The sequence below is a fragment of the Serinus canaria genome, chromosome 2, assembly GCF_022539315.1.
Source record: "Serinus canaria isolate serCan28SL12 chromosome 2, serCan2020, whole genome shotgun sequence".
In the NCBI taxonomy this organism is placed as follows: Eukaryota; Metazoa; Chordata; class Aves; order Passeriformes; family Fringillidae; genus Serinus; species Serinus canaria.
Window position 1 is genome coordinate 41,694,052 of NC_066315.1, and position 18,660 is coordinate 41,712,711.

Here is an 18,660-nt window from a genome sequence, read left to right on the forward strand (position 1 = left end):
CATGGAGCCACATGGTGCTGCTGAGGCTGTGTGCTGGCCAGGGGCCTTGGCCATCCCTGCAGCTTGGGCAAAGCATGGACCTACTTTTGGACTGAGTGCCATCAGAAAGCCAAGGAAAGCTGGATTTACGTATCCCTGGGCCCTGCTGGGCATCCTGGGGGTGCTGCTGGTTGTGTGAGCCAGGGAGAAGTGGGGACCAGAGAAAGGGAGGCCCACATCCTGTTCTTTCTGCCTGCAGAGATTTACACCCCAGTGGCAGGAGAGAGCCCTCACCACAAAGCTCTAGGGTGCTTAAGCAACCCACCTGTTTGGGCTGTTTTGAGTTTCACACTGGAGCAAGTGCAAGTGCCATGCCCTTGGCTTACCTTTCACTCCTCTGCAGACACACAGGGCTGCACACTTGGGAAGCCATCCTGTTGGAAACAGGTGGCTCTTGGTTCCAGTCCCTGGTCCCAGGGCTTTTCTAACCCTAGCAGGTCAGAAAGTGGCACTAGTGCTTGTTATCTCCCTCTCCTGGAGAAGAACAATGACTTTTTTCCAGCACAACAGCAGCTGGAAAACAGGAAAAGAATGATGTCTTTTCCAGAGGTCACTGATTACCCACAGCAGGCTACTCCAGAGTTTATTTCTGTTCTGCCTGTCTCTGAGCCCAGTCCATCAGCCTCAGCTGGTCCCCTGGGTCACACGCTGGTTTCTCACAGCCAATATGGCAAGTACACATCAGTGCTTGTTACTAGGGACTGATCAACATCAGCAGTGGGTTCCCACCATCCCAGAGCTCTCACAAAATAAAAAAAAAAAAAAAAAAAAGGGCCATATTTCTAATTAACTGATGATTCATCCTCTTGTTATCTCATATCTGTTCTACTGTCTAAATGGCTTGCCAATTTATTAAGGATCAAACAAGCCCTCATCACGTGCCTGAACCAGTCCCTCTGCCTTGGGGCAGTTGGCAAAAAAAAAAAAAAAATCTGTCTGCTTTTTGCCCTTTCCCAAACCTCTGCCTGAGCCATGCTAATAGTGAAAGTGAAGCTGTCTGGCCATGCCCAGAGGCAGCACTTCACAGCTGGGAAGATCGAAAGTTAGGGGGAAAAAAAAGAAAAAAAACAAGGGAAGAAGAAGAAAACAATAATTAGAAGAGTTGCAGCATCACAGGAGTTACCTGCCTCAGGGATGAGGTGGCTGCCAGCTTTCAGTTTTTCAGGTGAGCTTTCAGTTTTATATGGAAGCAGAATTTAGGTACCAAAATCCTTGGCATTGTTCTGACTTAGTGTTGTGAAAGCTTGGCTTTAAGATTCTAGAGTTGAATAGTCAAAGGCCTGATTTGACTGTGGCTGCAGGGGACAGCAGTATGATAGGGAGGGCTCATGGAAGGAGGCTGTGAGAGACCTTGGCTTTTTGTGTGGTGATGGTGAGGAATGAGGGCAGAGCTCAAAGAGAAAGTGCAGATGAAGGAGCTAAAATCCAGGGGTCACTGCGGAGTAGCAGCACTACCCAACCTTTCCTGAGGGAACAGCTCAGAACAGTGCTGTTCCTTGGATTAATATTTTTATATTGCTTCCTGAGCATAACACCACCTCCAGCAGCACCTGCTTTTTCCATATTGCTGAACTACAGCCTTACAGAAAGGCACAATAGTATTTTCAAAAGCAGTTTTGTCACTGGGTAAATGCTGGCTCTCACGTGTGTTTGAGTGCAGTATGTCCTTCAGAGCACTAGCCAGCCATAAAGGCCTGAACTTTTGAAGCAGAAAAAAAGGATTAGAGCATAGATAAATTTGCTTCAATTAAAATTAATTTTTGATAATCCTGGCTTGGACTGATTTGAATTCAGAGTGCCCAAGATTGTGTAAATTTCATTTATTGCTCTTTAGATGTTTGCAGACCTAGAATAACAGCAAGACACAAAGAAACCACTTGAAAGGAATAAACTGCAACCTCTAAAGGCCAAGCCAAAGAACAGCAGTCCTGCCTGCAGTGTGATGTAACCCAGGAATGCCCAGGTGTCCTGGTGCCAACTCTTGGTGCTGCAAAGCCCCCAGGTTACTCTGCCTGGCCCTGCAGTGATTTCAGCCCTGCCTGGTGCACAGAGGCACTGTCACATCTGCCACTTCAGAGCCGTTCTCCCAGGGGACTCCAGACAGCTGGGGCCATGCAAAGGCAGGCAGGCAACTGTGCAGTAAGCCAAGCAACCTGGGAAGGAGGGAATAGCACAGAAGAAAAGGAGCAGGCTGAGTGCTCTGTGCTTGCATGTGTGAGTATGTGCAGACAAACAGTCCTGTGGGAGGGTGAAGGAAGCACCTGTGTGTTTCTGTGGGTGCTGAAGGGGCTCCCTGAAAGAGAGGGAGAGCACACCAGCTCTTGAGGCAGAGCTGGCTCGTGCGTGAATAACGTGGCAGCTCTGCAGGGTGGTGGGGCATTCCTCCCCGCAGAGGGGAATATCCCCAGGCCACTAATGGAGAGTCATTGCTAAATTAAGTATGTCTGAGCCACTTGTTCTTTGCTTACATGTTTGCACTTGTGTAGGAAGAGCAACACAGACAGGCAGCCCTCTTAGCACAGGAGGAATTGTAACAAGAAGGAACTGGAATGAGGGGAAGAAGACTCCGTAGGTGCACACTTGAGGCATATAACCCTTTGGCATGTGAGGTCAGACTAGGAAATTAGAGACAGCACTCCTTCTGCACTACTTTTACAGCTCAAAGACAGTAAATATCATTGTCCCAGGAAAAAGCATAGTATCTTGGAGACCATTTGCATGGGACTAGCTTTAATACTCAGCCACTCTCCCTGCACATCTGATGAAGAGAAGGGCAAGAGTGAATCATAGCAGCAAGTCAGAGTGCAGGAGTTACCTTTCCCCTCTGATTCACCCTCTAGATGTGCCTCTTCCTCCATCAGCTACCAGAGCAGCTTGGCCTCTCAGCTGGAACATCTCAGGGTGGAGCTGCAGAGACACTGCTTTTACCTTCCCATCTGCAGCAGGGGTAACACTCACCTTTTACTTCTAGCACTTGTATCTCAGCACATGACAGAGCTGATATTGTAGCTGGATGGATGGAAAGGGACCAGGCTAGGGGTTTGATACCACCTCAAAGCCTGTAGCTAGCCAAGAGCACCCATTTGCACTTCCTTCTATTCCATCTGCAAGCCTGCTGTGATGGCAGGGTATGACTCCCCTCCTCCCCCTGCCAGCACACATACACAGTTATACTAGCACAACTTTCCTTTATTATGATTATTGTGGGTTATATGAGGTGGACTGGTGCTGGGGGCTTTGTAGCACCACTGTATGAATTACAGCTCTGCTGGTGTAACAGCTCCTTTTACACCAGAAGTGCTTTGTCTGTCTAGCATAGTCTACTGTTATTGCTACATCTGTAAATCACTCTTAACATAAAGCTTAATGATCTGCATCCCCCTTTTCCAGGAACCCCTGCCAAACAAGAGCACAATGCTGCAGCTGTAGCTATTAAGCTATGGTGGCAGCAAAGCACTCCATTAATACCTCATGCTCAGCAGTTTGTGATGCATGAGAGCTGAATAATTATGCCCTTGTTACCCTCAAATGAGATGCACAATTGCCAGAAACAAGCGCTTACAATTAAAAAAAAAACAAAAACTGTATCAAGTCAAGGACAACATTGGTTCATTCATAAAACAAGCCTTTCTGAGCAAAAGGACGATGAGGCAGAAAACAGGCTTACATTAATGAGCCAGTTGTTTCTAGAGCTGTATTGTGTCCTCTCAGAAAGGCCTCCACAGCCTCTTTATCCCAGCTGTTTTGAGAAACTAGCAGGCAGAGATTTAGCCAAGGCTCTTGTTGCTATGAGTTGCACTGATAGGGAGGTTTAGTCTAGGTTCGAGGTACAAGAATGGGAAGCAGGGCTTTAGAAATGTTTCAAAACCCAGTGTTCTGAAAGCATTTGAAACTGAGCAGGCAGGCAAAGGAGACTGAAAATGGGTGTTAATGAAAACAGGAGTGATGAGTCTGTCCTCCTTGCTGAGGATGGCTTGCTGCTCACATCAGCATAGCAGCTCCACACCTTTGGTCAGTGGAGTGCTGAGACCACAGAACAATTAAGTCACTGTCCCTTCCTCACCTAGACCTCAACAGGAGCAGGGATTTCAGAATCTTGTCTGCACTGATATTTCTGGGAGAGGAACAGCTGGTGCAAAGGAAGTAGTTAAAAGGAGGGCTGTAGTGCAGACAGGCTTGCATTATTTTGAGCAACATTGCACCATTCTCTAAGCAGGGGTAGAGCATATGGTAACAGAAAAGTTGTCATCCTTTATGTCTTACCATGTTATGCTTCCTATAAGTTCAAGTGAGGACTAAAAAGAGAGCTCTGACATACAGCCCAAGCTTAGCACAGCAGAACAGTGCCTGCCTCCCTGCAGCACACCTAGCAGTGCATACCTGACTGGGGATTTGCTGTCCCCATCTGGCTGTGCATGCACCATGCTGCAGAAGAATGTGTTTGTGCTGTCACCTCCTCATGAAGCCTGACTCTCACCTCAGGACTTGCTAACTTCAAAAGAACCAAGTCTGGTTTATTTTCCCACCAATAATTCAGCCAAGAGATAACAGGTCAAAAGAAACAAACTGAGTAAGTGATCAGGGCTTGTGGGCTGGCCAAAGCAAGTTTCACTGGGATGCCTGGAGAGGACTGGAACTGCAAGAAGTCCCGTCTGGCACGCTTTACAGCTATGGTTGCCAACATTTCTGTTTGTGGGCCCTGATTTTTTTTTCTGGCATGCATAATTTGCATTTTTGGATAATAAGCTTCCCTCATTTAACTTCTTAAGAGTCCAGGAAATGCACAGGTACCTCCCACTCCATTCCTCTCCCACCTGTGATCCACAGGCCTTTCACTGAAAACCATAGCATAGTACAGACCACAAAGTTCTCCAAGATTGCAGTGCAGTGTTTCAAGTGCAGGTGCTGTCATGCAGCTGAAGCTCGACTTGCATTTTTAAAAACATTTCTTGGCAGTTACAAAACACAAGTAATGCAAGTAAAACCCTTTCAAACTGCTCAGGCAAAGTATCTCCCTGGGACAATACTGATGAGATTATATTGCCAAAAATACTTCAAGATACATATTAAGAAATAGGAAAATTAATGGAAAGAGTATCCCTAAAGTGCACAGTTCAATTTATAGCCACACTGACAGAAGAGGGACATGGGGGCTTCAATCCCACTAGAAATACAGGTGGGAAGAAGACGGAGTCCTTCAGACCAAGTAATTTCAATCCCAGGATCATCTTTGCCCTCTTGTGGACAACCTTCCCTCCTGCAGCTTCTCGGCAGGTTCCTGTGCAGACGGCGGCAACAAGGCAAAATACATTTCTGCCCTTCCCTGCGCTTCCTTCCGCGGGCTAAGAATAGCCATTCCCAATCCAAGGGGCAGCCACGCCCAAAGCCCAGCCAAGCAGTGACCCTCGCTTGGCTCCTGCATGACCCCGCTGAGTGGGAGAGCAGATGGCTGGTCCTGCTCCTCTCTGTAAGGAGAAAAGCCATCCCAGAGCAAGGAAACACATCTGTGCCTTGGCGGGGGGATGCACAGACAGAGTGACCAGGCGGTGCCTGTGCACTCACAAAGGAAAGCTGCGTGCTACCAGCCCATATTCTACTCTGCTGCACTACATTCTGTCATTTACAGTGAACCAGCCTGGATTAGGCTCCTGAGAAGGGGGTTGGCATGATTCTAGCAATAACACAACTTAAACTGCGTGGTCAAGCTTCAAATTATTAAATCTAATGTTTCTGAGTTATTTTCTCATGGTGTAAAATCCAACACTGACATACTTTTCTAATACAATGTTTTGCCTTGATTGTTTTCTTGCATCTAGGTAATTAAAAGCATTTGAGACCTTTTTCCCTTTTGAGTCCTTATGATTACATTCATCTCTGGCAACTTCATCAAAGACACAATTTCATCTTTAAAATGATTTCATCTTTTCATGTTACAAAATAAAGGAAAGCATACTGTGGCATTCCAGTTTCTGTGCCAGCAATGAGGGAAGCATCATTCTCCTCCTGTGTACAAGACAACCACCAGGTAATAAGTAATCTGTAGGATTATGAAACAAAAAAGTGCTCCCCTGCCAAAAAGCAAAACATGCAGGGTTGCTTCCATTTCCTCACCCCTTACCAGTGACAATCAGCCAAACAATTTTTTAAAGATCAAGCGGCTCTCCCTCAACCAAGGAAGTCAGTGACCTCCGTTTTTCTACACCAGAATAAATTATTTGCTCTCAACACCTTTTGCTAGGTTGTGCTCCTTCCTTTAGCAAGTCTGCCCCTTTATTTTTCAGTTCCATGTAATCAAGACCATAGGAAGCAGCACCTGATTATGCTTCTCACAGGAACTTACAGACCACATATAAAAGCTACTGCAAACTACTTAGGCTGGACCCTGTGCTCAGGGGCAATACTGACCTTATCAGATCTTTTTTTCCTGGGAACTTCTAGTGAGAATATCCAGCCAGCTGGACCCTCTTCCCCAGGAACAGGCAAACACAATGCAAGCTCTTTCCTCCAAACCAGGAACAAAAGAATGATGTTATTTCCTATGGCCAGTTTTGGGAGAAGTACATAGCAACACCAAATCACAGCAGCAAAAACAAGAAACACTTATTTACTAAATTTTTATTTTAAAAAATGATTACAAGATATTTTATAAAGTTCCTTAGATCAAGAAAACATAATGTGTTAAAAAAGATCACAGGTTTAGAATGATAAAAAAATATTCAAGCATTAAAAATTATTTAGATGGAAATTCAAGGCAACACTGGAAACTATAAAATTCTTGCTTTACATATATAAATTAATGTATTATCATCCTGCTTTAATAATAATTAAAAATCCCTTAAATTCTTAATGGTATCAAAAGTGACATATAGCTCTGTTCAGCATAAAATTTAATATCCAGAGAGCTGGTTATGTTTACAGCAATAGACTAAAAAAAAAGATTAATTTCCATCCTAAAGGCACTATCAGCATCTTTATTTGCTACAATTTTATAGAACCTTTGAAAATTTTCACTAAGAATTTCCCTTACATGTAAAAAGCTTGGTATTTTATTGCACAAATCTGAACGAGGGTCACCACGACAGCCATTATGTGAAACCATCTTGTGCTGAGCTCTGAGAATTGTGTGAGATTGTTCACTGCTCTTTCAGGTTGGAAGGTGCAAAGATAGAGCTCACTTGTAACAGACCACAACCCTTCCTTGCTCTTTTCAAGCACAGGGTGCAATTCCTTCCAGTACTCAGAACCAAAGGGCACTGGCAGCACTGTGATTTTAACGTGAGCTAAACATCAAACACAAAAGTCAACACTCACAATCTACACAATGCCCAGTACAGATCATCAGAGCAGAAATTCACAGTCCAGCCAAGTTCTCATGTATCTTGAAAAATCCTCTCCACTGACTCTCAAGGCACTCCAAAAAAGCCTTGAAAGTGGCTGCAGAGCGTTAACCTTGACAGGTTCAGCTGGAAAACACCAAAGCTGAGTGTCCGAGCAGGCTCCAACACCACTACCCAGCACTGTGATGAAGAATGGAGAAGACAATCCCCAGATAGATGTACTGGGCCAGCTGCTTCTTTCCAACAGGCTTTACTACAGGCTTTACTACTACAGAGATGTTCACTTTGCTAACAGAAGAAATTTGAGGCAGTTATATTTAACAGCACTTCTACCAGAGCTCCTATCACTCTCCTGAACAATCCCTAATCTGCTTAAACCAAAATCAGCCACCTTAATGGAAGCAATTTAAATAGGTGGTTTAAATAAGGTTGGCTGATTTCATCAGAAGCAGGTTGGGTAACAAGCAAAGGGCTTTGTTGAACCAGCACGAGGAGTAAGAGGCATCCAGCATACACAGAGAGCTCCTGCAGAACCAGACATTTAATCCAGCTCCAACAGCATTCTCTAGGATCAGTCTAATTAAGAGACAGACATTTAAAGCCAGCACCTGACTGACCAGAGGCATCAAAGGGGCATGTCAAGACTGCAGACAAGTCTGCTCAGTCACTGCAGCAAAGAAGCCTCTCCCCCACCTAGACTGGGAGGGCAGAGGACCTAGGAGTGATAAGGAAAGCTAGGATATAGGAAGCTGATAAAGCAGTTAAAAACATAACCTCACAGAAGCAGAAAACAGCACACACACATGCAAATCTGCTTCTCAACTCTTCTAAAACAGAGCAAAAACACCTTACGAGGTGCAAGGATTAACAGCACTATCATGCATGTTAGCCAACAACTGGTTTGGAAGCAACATTTTAGGCAACTGCCTTAAACCTATAACCACTCTGTGACTTGCTCCTATATTTAACTACTGTGTGGCAGACTATGGCCAGGTAAACTGCCAAGGCCAGGAGATGACTTTACAGATCCTTTCTGTATTTCCAATGGACATCAGTAACACATCACTTAGGTGGGAAAAAGCCTAAAGAAAAAAAACCAACCAAAACCCAGACTTCCATTAACTTATCTTCAGGCTGGGAAAAATAACAGGAGAAATTACCTCAAGATAAAAGTCCTTTCACAGTTCTGCATTGCTTAATAAACACTTAGCAGCACAGTGTTGCTCTTACACTATATTTACAGCTACCAATTACAGATGAAGATTTAAAGACTATAGACATTTTGGTGTGAAAAAAAATTCAGCAGGACACTAGGTAATAAAAAAAAAACAAAACAAGACTGTTGGAATGTTACTTATATGGGCATGATCCCCAGAGTAAGACATTACAGATCATAGAGGAGATATTTCTCATTATGGATATTTTGTATCATCAGTAACACTGCTCGTAAACCAAACATCTCTAATCTACCCAGTTATCAGAGACAGCTACAGCAAGCACTGACTGAAATCAGATTTTAGTGCAAACAGACACTAATAAATACAAGAAAAAAAAAAAAGCCAGCCAAAGAGCATTTCTTCTTTACAACATAGAAAATTATATGAGCGAAAGTATCTCTTCTATGCATAGTTCTAAAACCAAACTGTGGCTTTAACTTGGTGCTTCACACCACTCAGCAAAATTTGGCATCCTCCAAGCAAAGTGTAGTGTTAGGCTTAAGTCTCAGGCCATAGAGAGACAGAACATCACAAAATCACACTGATCAGAAAGTGGCAGCAATGGGAAAAAAAACAATTTTGACTTGCTATTACAGTCCTTTGTCTTAAAACAGCTTCCTCTTCCTTTCCTAAGTACAGCTCAGGCAGTTTCTGGAGGGCTTGGTCTCAATGCTGCCACAATAGGTTACAGGACTGGGAACACACCAGGTTGGGATATCGGTGAAATGCACTTAATGCCTGGGAGACACAGCAAATGTCTCAAGCACTCAATCAGGTTTTTCTCATTTGCTTTGGTATTTTGGAACATCTCCTGGCTTACAGTAATTTGCTCTGCTTTTGAAAGCTTTCCTCTTAAGAGAGGCACAGCAGTCTTGCTTTTACCTCAGACGTCAGAAAAATGCTTTTTCAGCACTTCATTTCTTTTATAGCAATCAACATCTGGTCTGACACATCCGTCACTTTCTGATACGTGTCCCATCAGTAGTTTTCCTTTCAGTCCTACAGACTTGATTTGTTGCTTGCAAAACAAATATCAAGGGGACAAGTGCTCATTTACCTGTTTACCAACTGAGTTAGTCAGCAGCAAGGAGTCTCAAGCTACTGCCATATCTATAAACACAGAAAATGGTGAGGTTTAAAACCATTTTGGCAAAACTTAGCATTATCTATACATAAACAAGCTGCATATGGCATTAACCTTGCAAGTAATATTCACCAGGGTAGAACCAACATGCTCTAAAGTTTTTTCCATTGACATTCAGATTGCTGCTTCTGGGGTTGCTTCATGTAAAACACTTATTCTCTATCTTATTCCTCCCACTGCTGGCTTTTCCAGTTTCTTCCGGCAAATGTTACAGCTTTTGAAACCATCTGAAAGAAGATTCTGGCATACAAGTCCAAACTTTGACAATCATGGGGTGCAAAACTGTCTCCTCAATATACCACTTACATTACCTTCCCCATAAACTCCCTATAGTCACTATACCATTAAACTGATCTCCACAAACAGAACTGAGACATAGGAGTAGTAAAAAACAACCCAAAAAACCTTACTTAAGGATAAACATTCCTGTAAATTCCAGTTAGGTATCCCTTTTGCATTCAGTTTCACCAGGAAGTGCAAAAATGAATTCTGCTGTCCTAATTTTTAACTCCCAACAAAAACATCTGGTCTATTTAACCAGGACGTATCTTTAGGTTATAGCTCAGAATTTATGCCTCAGATATTAACCTTTAATAGTCATCTCTGTCAAAATCAAATCAGCACACTACTGTCCTGAAGTTATTCTGTTTAGACCCAAGGTTTTTTAGTGCCTGTCATCCCAGCAGGTGGCAGGACCAGGTACCTTAGAACATGATGCCCAAGATGCCATTACCTGACCAAGAATCCATAAAAATTTGTGATGAGCAATGTGTACAAAATCGATTAGAACAAAGAAACAGAAGTTGTTACCTACAGTGCACTGAAAGTTCATTTTAGTTTGCTCCAACTAAAAAAAAAAAAAAAAAAAAAAAAAAAAAAACAACAATTTCAGGAAGTTATCTTTGTTTATTCAATGGCTGATGTTCTGTGGCACTCTGAGTGTTACTAGGCTTTTCAGGGCGTCCATCGATGTTCTGGTTTTTTTTTCGCCTCAGACAGAGCTCTATAGCAAATTCAGCTGCAAATGCAGAAGTTGCAAAAAATCCAAATACCTGTGAAAAGGACAGAAATATGTGATTTTAAAATGCATAAACAGTAATAGTATTTATTCTAACACTGTTTGGAAAGATTCACTGTACCATTTTATATACATTAATAACGCTTATATTATTGAGATTACAGTCCTCCTTAAATCAATAGTTTCATTTAAATTAGATACAGATCAGAAATTCTAGCACATTCATTGTGGAAGTTTTTATAGTTGTCATTCTTTGAATCAAGTGTGAACCTTATACTGTGTTCTAATCAACCTTTAATATCAAAAGTTTAGTTAAAAATGAGTTGCATTGCCAAAATCAGTTATTAAAGTAGCATAGCATGTAGCAGACTATTTATCCAAGAGAGGGCTGCTGATTGATGAGAGTAAATGAAGAATAACACACAGAAGATGAAGGAAGACAAGATCTGCAGAGCCTGGGTCAGCAAGGGAGAATGAAATGACATTTTGTGAATGACATTTTGTTACCAGTCATGGCAAGATGAGAGGTGGTAAAGAGAAGGCAGCTTTTTTCAAACAAGAAAAGAAACATATGCATTATTCTAACTCTACCTAGATTTCACACAACTGGTTTGGACCAAAGTAATTTGACATTAATAAGTATTAAATCACAGTAGTTTTTAATTTTCCTGTACCAAAAAAAGCAAAGCTGACACATAATTTTTGCTCAAACTATTAGGTCTAAATAGATCTACATCACATAAGATGACTATACAAAAGTGTGTATCTCTAATAGCTGATGCTACCATGGAACAGAATTATCTTGCTTTCTTTTCCACATCATTTCTTCTCATTCAAGAATTTGATCTTTTAAACTTACATGTTCACAATTCCAAGGTTACTCAAAAGAAGTATTCAAATGACTAGGGAATTATGACATCTACAGCATCCCAAAAGCCCCTTTAGTGCCTTGCCCTGAGCCTCCTGAGTGTTCCCTAGGAGATGAAAGCCCTCTTGCTCTACTATTTCTGTCACTGAGGAATCTGCTGCTCTTATTGTAATTGTGCAAGTCAGTGTTGCCCACATGTGCTCTGTAAAAGCAAAAGACAGGACTTCTTGATGGCTTTGTGGCGGGGTAACATTATGAAAAGACAATTGAGGAAAACCAAAAATTTCAGAAGTAGTGTATCACAGAACTGGGCAAGCTTCAAGAGATGACAATGTTGAACAGCAAGAGATGACAGGAAATAATGCAAATCCGAGGCAGCAGGCAAAAGGTGGGGAGCTGCAAGGGCACACAGAACTTTCCAGCAATCCTGAGGAATGCCAGCTCTTTGGATTTCCTATGGTAAGTTTCTGAAAGATCTGAAATAGCTAATTCCTCCTGAAACATCACAATGCACGGAGCTCTATTCCCTGCCCAGTTTCTTCTCTGCAAATTGAGTGACATTTAGAGGGCAGAGAAAATAATATACCAGATAAATACAAAGTAAATCTTGCCATTTTAAAACTTACACATGCAGCAATTTCCTCAGGGTCAGAGCAGGTTGCAGCAAACAGTATTGATGCTAACAGAAAACAGGCACTTATGACCAGCATAGCCCAAAAATTCTGCAAATATATATAAAAATATATATATAATTTAACTTAGACGGGTTACCTAAAAAGAACAAACATCATAACAACAGATGAGTTAACTTGCCTGTGAATTTATACTTCGATACTTTGATGCTAACGGAAGCTTTAGAAAATACTTTTTACAACTAAATTCCAAATGACATTCAACATTATCAGCTATTTAAACAGCATTATCAGCTATTTAAAGGTGTCTGCCCTTTTTTTTTAATTTTATTTTTTAAGTATTTAATTAATTTTATCTAACCTTTTTTCACCATCAAATTCAAGCTCAGGACAACCATGGTAGCTATGTTCCTTATGTAAAACATAAGAAACATAAGTTTTCACATTTACTTACAGTTTTCTTAAATCAGTTTACTAAGCTCCCTTATCTGTACCTTCACATAAAGACACCACTGTTTGCTCTGAAGGCACACAGGAAGGGACACTTGTGAGATGGAATAACGATCTTACTGACTTTACTGAGCAACTTTCTCTCACTGCTGGATCATCTGAAGTATGAAGCCACAAACTGTAAGAAGCTATGATTATTGCCAAAAAGGAGGTAGTTTACACCCAGTAGGGAAACAGGTAGGGTAAACTTCTTTTTTTTTTTTTTAAATTGCAAGCATCATGCTGCTGGTCAACTGTATTCCATGTGCGAACAGATCTGCAAATAGCTATGCTGTAGTATTAGCAGCATTAATGTGGAAAGACTTTTCCACACAAGTCCTAAAATCCTGCAGGTAGCCAGCTTTGACAAATATGTCAATATAAACTCTCAAAGTTGGCTCATTTTTAAGCTACAAAATACTTTAATCTACCCTTTACATGGAGAAGAAAAGGAGATTCATTTTGCATAGGCTTTTTACTTGAAAGCAAACTTTTTGCACTTAGAAGAAATGGTTTATTTTTTAAAAAAAAAGTTTTCTTACCAGTTTCTGCACTTTAGCTTCCCCCAGTGATTCATACAAATCAGTGCAATACACATACAGAATCAGCAGGCTCAAAAGAAAGGCACTGCAGCTTATGAATTCAAAGAAGTAAAGTCCACTACAAGTGATGCATTCTTCCACAAGTTCTTCACAAACTACAGCCACAAAAGAGAAAATCTGCAAACAAATAACAGGCTTGAGTTGGATCAAGTCTCTAACATCTTAAACAGACATCTCTGATACGAAGATTAATAAAGCTAGCTGTGACAAAAATTCTCAATCTACAAAGTTTGGGCAAGTTCCACACTATTTTCTTACAGACAGAAATAATTATACAATGACATGGTTTACACTTGGTTGTTAAAGGTGGTCCATAAAGTACACTGAGGTAAGCTGAGCACACAGCCAAGCAGAGGCTTCTTGATTAGACAGACGAGATTCCTGTTTTGTGGTTTTGCACAACTGCCAGTTTGAAGCAGCTGAGGCAGCATGGAGAACACACATCCTGCAAAATGCTGCTGCTCACTACATACAGCTGCACTCAGTTCTGTATGGAGCTGGGCTCAGGGTAGTCGGGGAAACTGGACAGCCCTGAAACACTCAGCTACCTCCCTAAAAGTTCACAGCTGATGTTACCTCACTTGATAAAACTTCAGAGAAAGTCCATGAACCCAACACTCACATGCTTGTGACCCAGTAATGACAAAAGCTCAACTGCTCTTGTAGGAACTGAAACCTTACACTACGTTCAAGCATGTTGGACAATGTTTAATCTATGCAGAGGTCTTCACCTTCCCACCACAGTGTGTTTTGAGAAAAGAACATGACTTTCTTCCTATACAGTCACCACATCCCTGCTGCTGGATTTTCTACTATTTTATTGTACAAGAAAGAATATTGCTTTATTTAACCGTTCGCTTATTTAGGCCACTTCTTGCTAGTTCCTTCATCCCATAAATAGCACCATTTCCTTCATCTCATAAACTTGGCATAGCTTTACAGATCTTTGTAGTAAGGAGTTCACCAAATTAAAATGAAACCATGAGCAGGAATCAGTCTGGGTCATAGAACTGAGACTGATATGAGAATGACAAACGTATATTTTTAATACGAGTATGTAGGCAATAAAGAGGTTGACAGTTCTTTGTTTAAAAAAAAGAAAATCTAAATTTAAGATTCAAAATTTTTCTTGGAAAATAACCACCAGTCTTTGGTTTCAGTTTTCTCACAGTAAAAACAAGAACAATTTAGCAGTAGGAAGTGTAAATTCCCCTTACTAAGCCAGGTCTCAGAAGAGCACTTCAGAGAACCACGTTTTGGAAATGCAACAATAAAAACAGGAGCTCAGAAAGGGAAAGAACAGGAGCTGGGAAACATCAATATTACTATCAGGCCTCCACATGCTCCTTTCTCTCCCACAGTGGCTGGCAACACAAACTTCTCAGCAGCCCTTGCATCTAAACCAGTGAACTACAATGTCAGTCCAGAAATGGACTGGAAATTCTGACTTTCCAGTTTTTATGTTTTGGGGTTTTTTTGGTGTTTTTTTTTGTTTTGTTTTTTTAAATTTCTAAAGATGGGCTTATAGCTGCATCCAATGAATTTTCAATTTCACATTTTTCACAAGGTCAGCTGTGAGATAGCACTGTACATGAAAACTTATCTCTTTTTCCAAGCACTGGAAATGGAAAGTCATCACTTTCACTTGGGCTGAAACAGAGCAGAAAGAAAATAAACCTGTCCTTAAAAGAAATTATAAGTCCAGATAACCATAATATGATCTAAATAGCTGAAAAAAGCTTCTCCACTGAGTGAACAAGTTGAAAAACATCCCACTCAAAGAGCACTTATAAAGGGTTCAGTGTCAAATAACTGAGATTTACCAAGTACAATCCTGTGTGGGACTTGTCCAAGTCGATATTCAATTTTTTTATTAATAAGCTGAGTAATAAAATAGAGTATATCAATTTAAAAAAAGTTGGCTTGAAGAACTTTGAGTAAGTGTTTTGATTAAGTTAATGTATCAGCAGCACATTTATAGGATGCCAGAGAGCTCTGCTTGGATTTCTTGCTCTTTGATATCACTTCCAGAAAAAAAAAGTATTCCTCTGTTGTCCTACTACCACCAAAAAATGAAAGTTTTCAACACCAAAAGCATTGTTGGAGAAGCAGTTGTTCTGTAATTTTTTATTTGTCCTGTCTGTATAGACAACAGAAATTAAACATCTTCGTCTGTCTCTTACCAGCAAAAAATTATTCATTGATACTGACATTACTGTAGGAAGCTTGTAAACAAATGTCAATTTTATAAAGATTTAACAAGTGAATTGCTACAAAAGAATTTAACAAATTAATTGCTACAAAAATAAAGCGGATCAATGAACTTGGCAACAATCCTGTGAAGATGCTGGGCATCTGGGAGATACTGGGATTCCCCGTACAAAATCTAGTTCAGGTGGGTGCACATATTAATTCTCTGTTGCATAATTCGGGCTACTACAGAACATTAACAGCTCAAAAAGAAGCTGATTTTTAAACCTGAATTACAGTTTTCCTTTCCAGCTATGGCATTCTGAATCAAGTTAAACAATAGTTGATGACAACTTGTCCTGCTTTAGGTAAGAATTTGTTTCTATCTCAATCTTGGCACAATACACATTGTGCCATTTACCTTTGTGCTGAATTTGAACCAGTCATGGACTAACAAAAGTATTCCACCTATTAAAAAAAAATAAAATAAACAAACCACAAAACAACACCTCCTAGAAACCTGTGCAATAACGTGCCTCCCAGCATCCTTTTGGCACTCACATTTGTGACTTAGCACTGACATTTTCCTTGTTTCGTTTGCTCAAAAGAACTGGCTAAGGTTACAGAGCATGCTATTATTCATCTGAAGAAAAGTATTTCTTAGGTCTAGAAGCCAGTTTTCTGCAAGTGATTTCAGAGTGTTTTTTAAAACCCTTGATCACCTCTTCAATGAACAGAGCTCACTTTCTGATTGCAACACCTTGTTTAGCAGTCCTCGGGAGCAATTATCAGGGCATAATCCCAGTAACAACCACTGCTGTAACACAAAGCCAAAACGTAATGACCATCACTGACATTTCCAAAATCAACTCTTTCCCAGAACAGGGACCTTTTACTGTAGAGAGAGACGGAGGCTTCCACCTTCAGGACTTTCCGGGGCTTGTTTAAAGTGCCTTGACTCAGACCTCTGCATTTTGATAAAGGTTACAAAAAAGGAGGGAAAAATGTTGGAAATTAGAAGAGTGAACAACTATAACTCCATTTTCTTTTTCCTCTCACTGACTAATGGGTTCAGGCCACAAACTGTTGCTTATTTAAGAACATGTCAAGCAGCTATTCATCCTGTCTAGGATAATGATAAATTTTCTTTTTTTCTACTTAGAAAGCATTTTAAATAATTAAACAGTTTAAGGCTTTGGTACATCAGTAGATTTGCCTACATAATCACTTATTTTATTTTAGTCAATGAACCTATTTGTATAAACGTTCTGCTTGTCAGGGAGCAGAACCCAGCAGATCTTGCTTTAATAATCTCCAGTAGATGAATTAAAAGTTTATGTTCCATTATATTTATTTAAAGCTTTCTTGGCTGTGATTTTTTTTAAACACTTTTAGAAAACTTTATTTTTGGCAGTGTTACCACTTTACAAACACTTAAGAAAATTACATTTCTGGTTGAGGGTTTTGACTGTGTGTGAGATGAAGCTTAAAACCCAAACGTCCTCTTTTCTGCAATGGTGAAGTAACGAGAAAGGGTTGGAAATCACCTACAATTCCTGTGAGCATGACACATCTGACAAAAAAGCCACTGTGTTGGCTGCAAAATGCAGGCTGGCACACATTTGCAGTCAGCTGCCCTTTACCACCACGGGTTTCACTCATTCTCTGCTAGTACATAAGAGTGATGCTCCTCACATCCTTATCATCATGGTACATTTTGGAAGAGCCCATCACCAAACACTGAACAGGACCTTGCAGCAGGAGCCCAACTGCTTGATTCAGGAGCAACAATACATATAAAAGGCAGAAAATAAGCCTTTTATTTCCTGGTGAGCCCAGGGCTGCCTGATATGAAGTGATGTCTCATGCAATAGGTCACCATGATTACAGGTTTCTGGTGCAATTTTCTACCACAAATCATAGGAGAAATAAGCTCCTTAATTTTAGCATGGAAAGCAGAGACTGACAGGCTTAGAATGGGCTACAGGAGCTGCAAGAGAGGAAGAAGGTCTGGAGCTCATGACCCAACAATGCCCTTCCCAATTCTACTGCCCCACGGTGAGGTTCAACCAAAGGCTTCTTCCTCCTGTTTTCATACAATCCGGCCCTCAGAAGAAAGCGCTATATTTCCTGCGAGGCTTCCCTCTGATTTTGAGCCAGGGCAGGGGGTGTTTAAGGCCAGCAGGCAGCTGGACCGAGCCTCGGGCACACGATGCCGGCACCATCCGGTGTCGGCACCTACTCCTGCAACTCAGACATGAGGAAGGAACACTCCCACCAGTTCCCCACCATAAAGCACTTTGAACCAGCATTATAAGGCACCACGCCAGCTTTACAGGTCTGCACAACTTTAGTGACTCCATGCCACGTCCTAAGTCAGGACACCTTCCCGACAGGCAGAATCCATTCTCTCGAAGCCTGTGCGCGGCCATCTCCTCAGCCTGCCCTGGTTCACCGAGGAGTTTAATTTTTAAGCGGCAGGGGACCGTGCTAAAGCCGAAGGTCACCACAACACACTTGTTTCCATCCCAGACTGGGGCACCCCCGCCCCGCCGGGCTCAGCCCCGGGAGAGTGTAAGTCTCTCTCCGGCCCGGCAGGCAGCCATCCTGCCAGGGGCGCTCCCTCCGCGCCAGGCCCGGCACGTCTCGCACGGCGAGGGAAGGAGGCACTCACCGTCTGGAACACCTTGACTGGCAGCCGCCATCCCCGCAGGTGCCGCAGGGTGCAGCCCAAGGGGAGGCGGCGGGGCCTCCTCGCCTCCGGTTCCGTGGTCTCGTTGTAGACGTTGCCGTCCATAGCCGGGCCGGGGCGCCGGCTACCAACCTGGAATAAACCGAAAGCAAAAGGGAGGCGCGCAGGGCGTCTTCGCCTCCGGTTCCGTGGTCTGGTTGTAGGCGGAGCCGTGCCCCGTGGCCCGGCGGGGCCGCCGGCTCCCAGCTGGAAAACACTTCAAGAAAGAGGTCGGGAGGTAGCAGGATGCCTCCGGTTCCGTGGTCTGGCTGATGCGGTTCTCTGTGGCCGCGCAGCCGGCTGTCAGCTGGGAAAAACCGAAGGCAAAAGGGCGGAGGGCGGGACGGGAGCGGGAAGGGCGAGAGGCCCCGGGAGCCCGGGGGCCCCGGGGGG

At 42.3% G+C, this 18,660-nt stretch overlaps 1 protein-coding gene across 2 annotated transcripts; it reads right to left on the bottom strand.

The window, feature by feature from the left end:
• Positions 1 to 7,267: 7,267 nt before the first annotated feature.
• CMTM6 (CKLF like MARVEL transmembrane domain containing 6) lies at positions 7,268 to 18,472 on the bottom strand. 2 transcript variants are annotated; one of them, XM_009086147.4, is made up of 4 exons: positions 18,211 to 18,472; positions 13,287 to 13,463; positions 12,250 to 12,345; positions 7,268 to 10,789 (listed from the first exon to the last, which is right to left on the bottom strand). In XM_009086147.4, the coding sequence occupies exons 1-4, from the start codon at positions 18,331 to 18,333 to the stop codon at positions 10,634 to 10,636; spliced, it is 552 nt and encodes a 183-aa protein (XP_009084395.3). In that variant the 5' UTR covers positions 18,334 to 18,472; the 3' UTR covers positions 7,268 to 10,633. The 2 variants fall into 2 exon arrangements, with proteins under 2 accessions (XP_009084395.3, XP_050826487.1); XM_050970530.1 differs by lacking the exon at positions 12,250 to 12,345.
• Between the last annotated feature and the right edge of the window lie 188 nt (positions 18,473 to 18,660).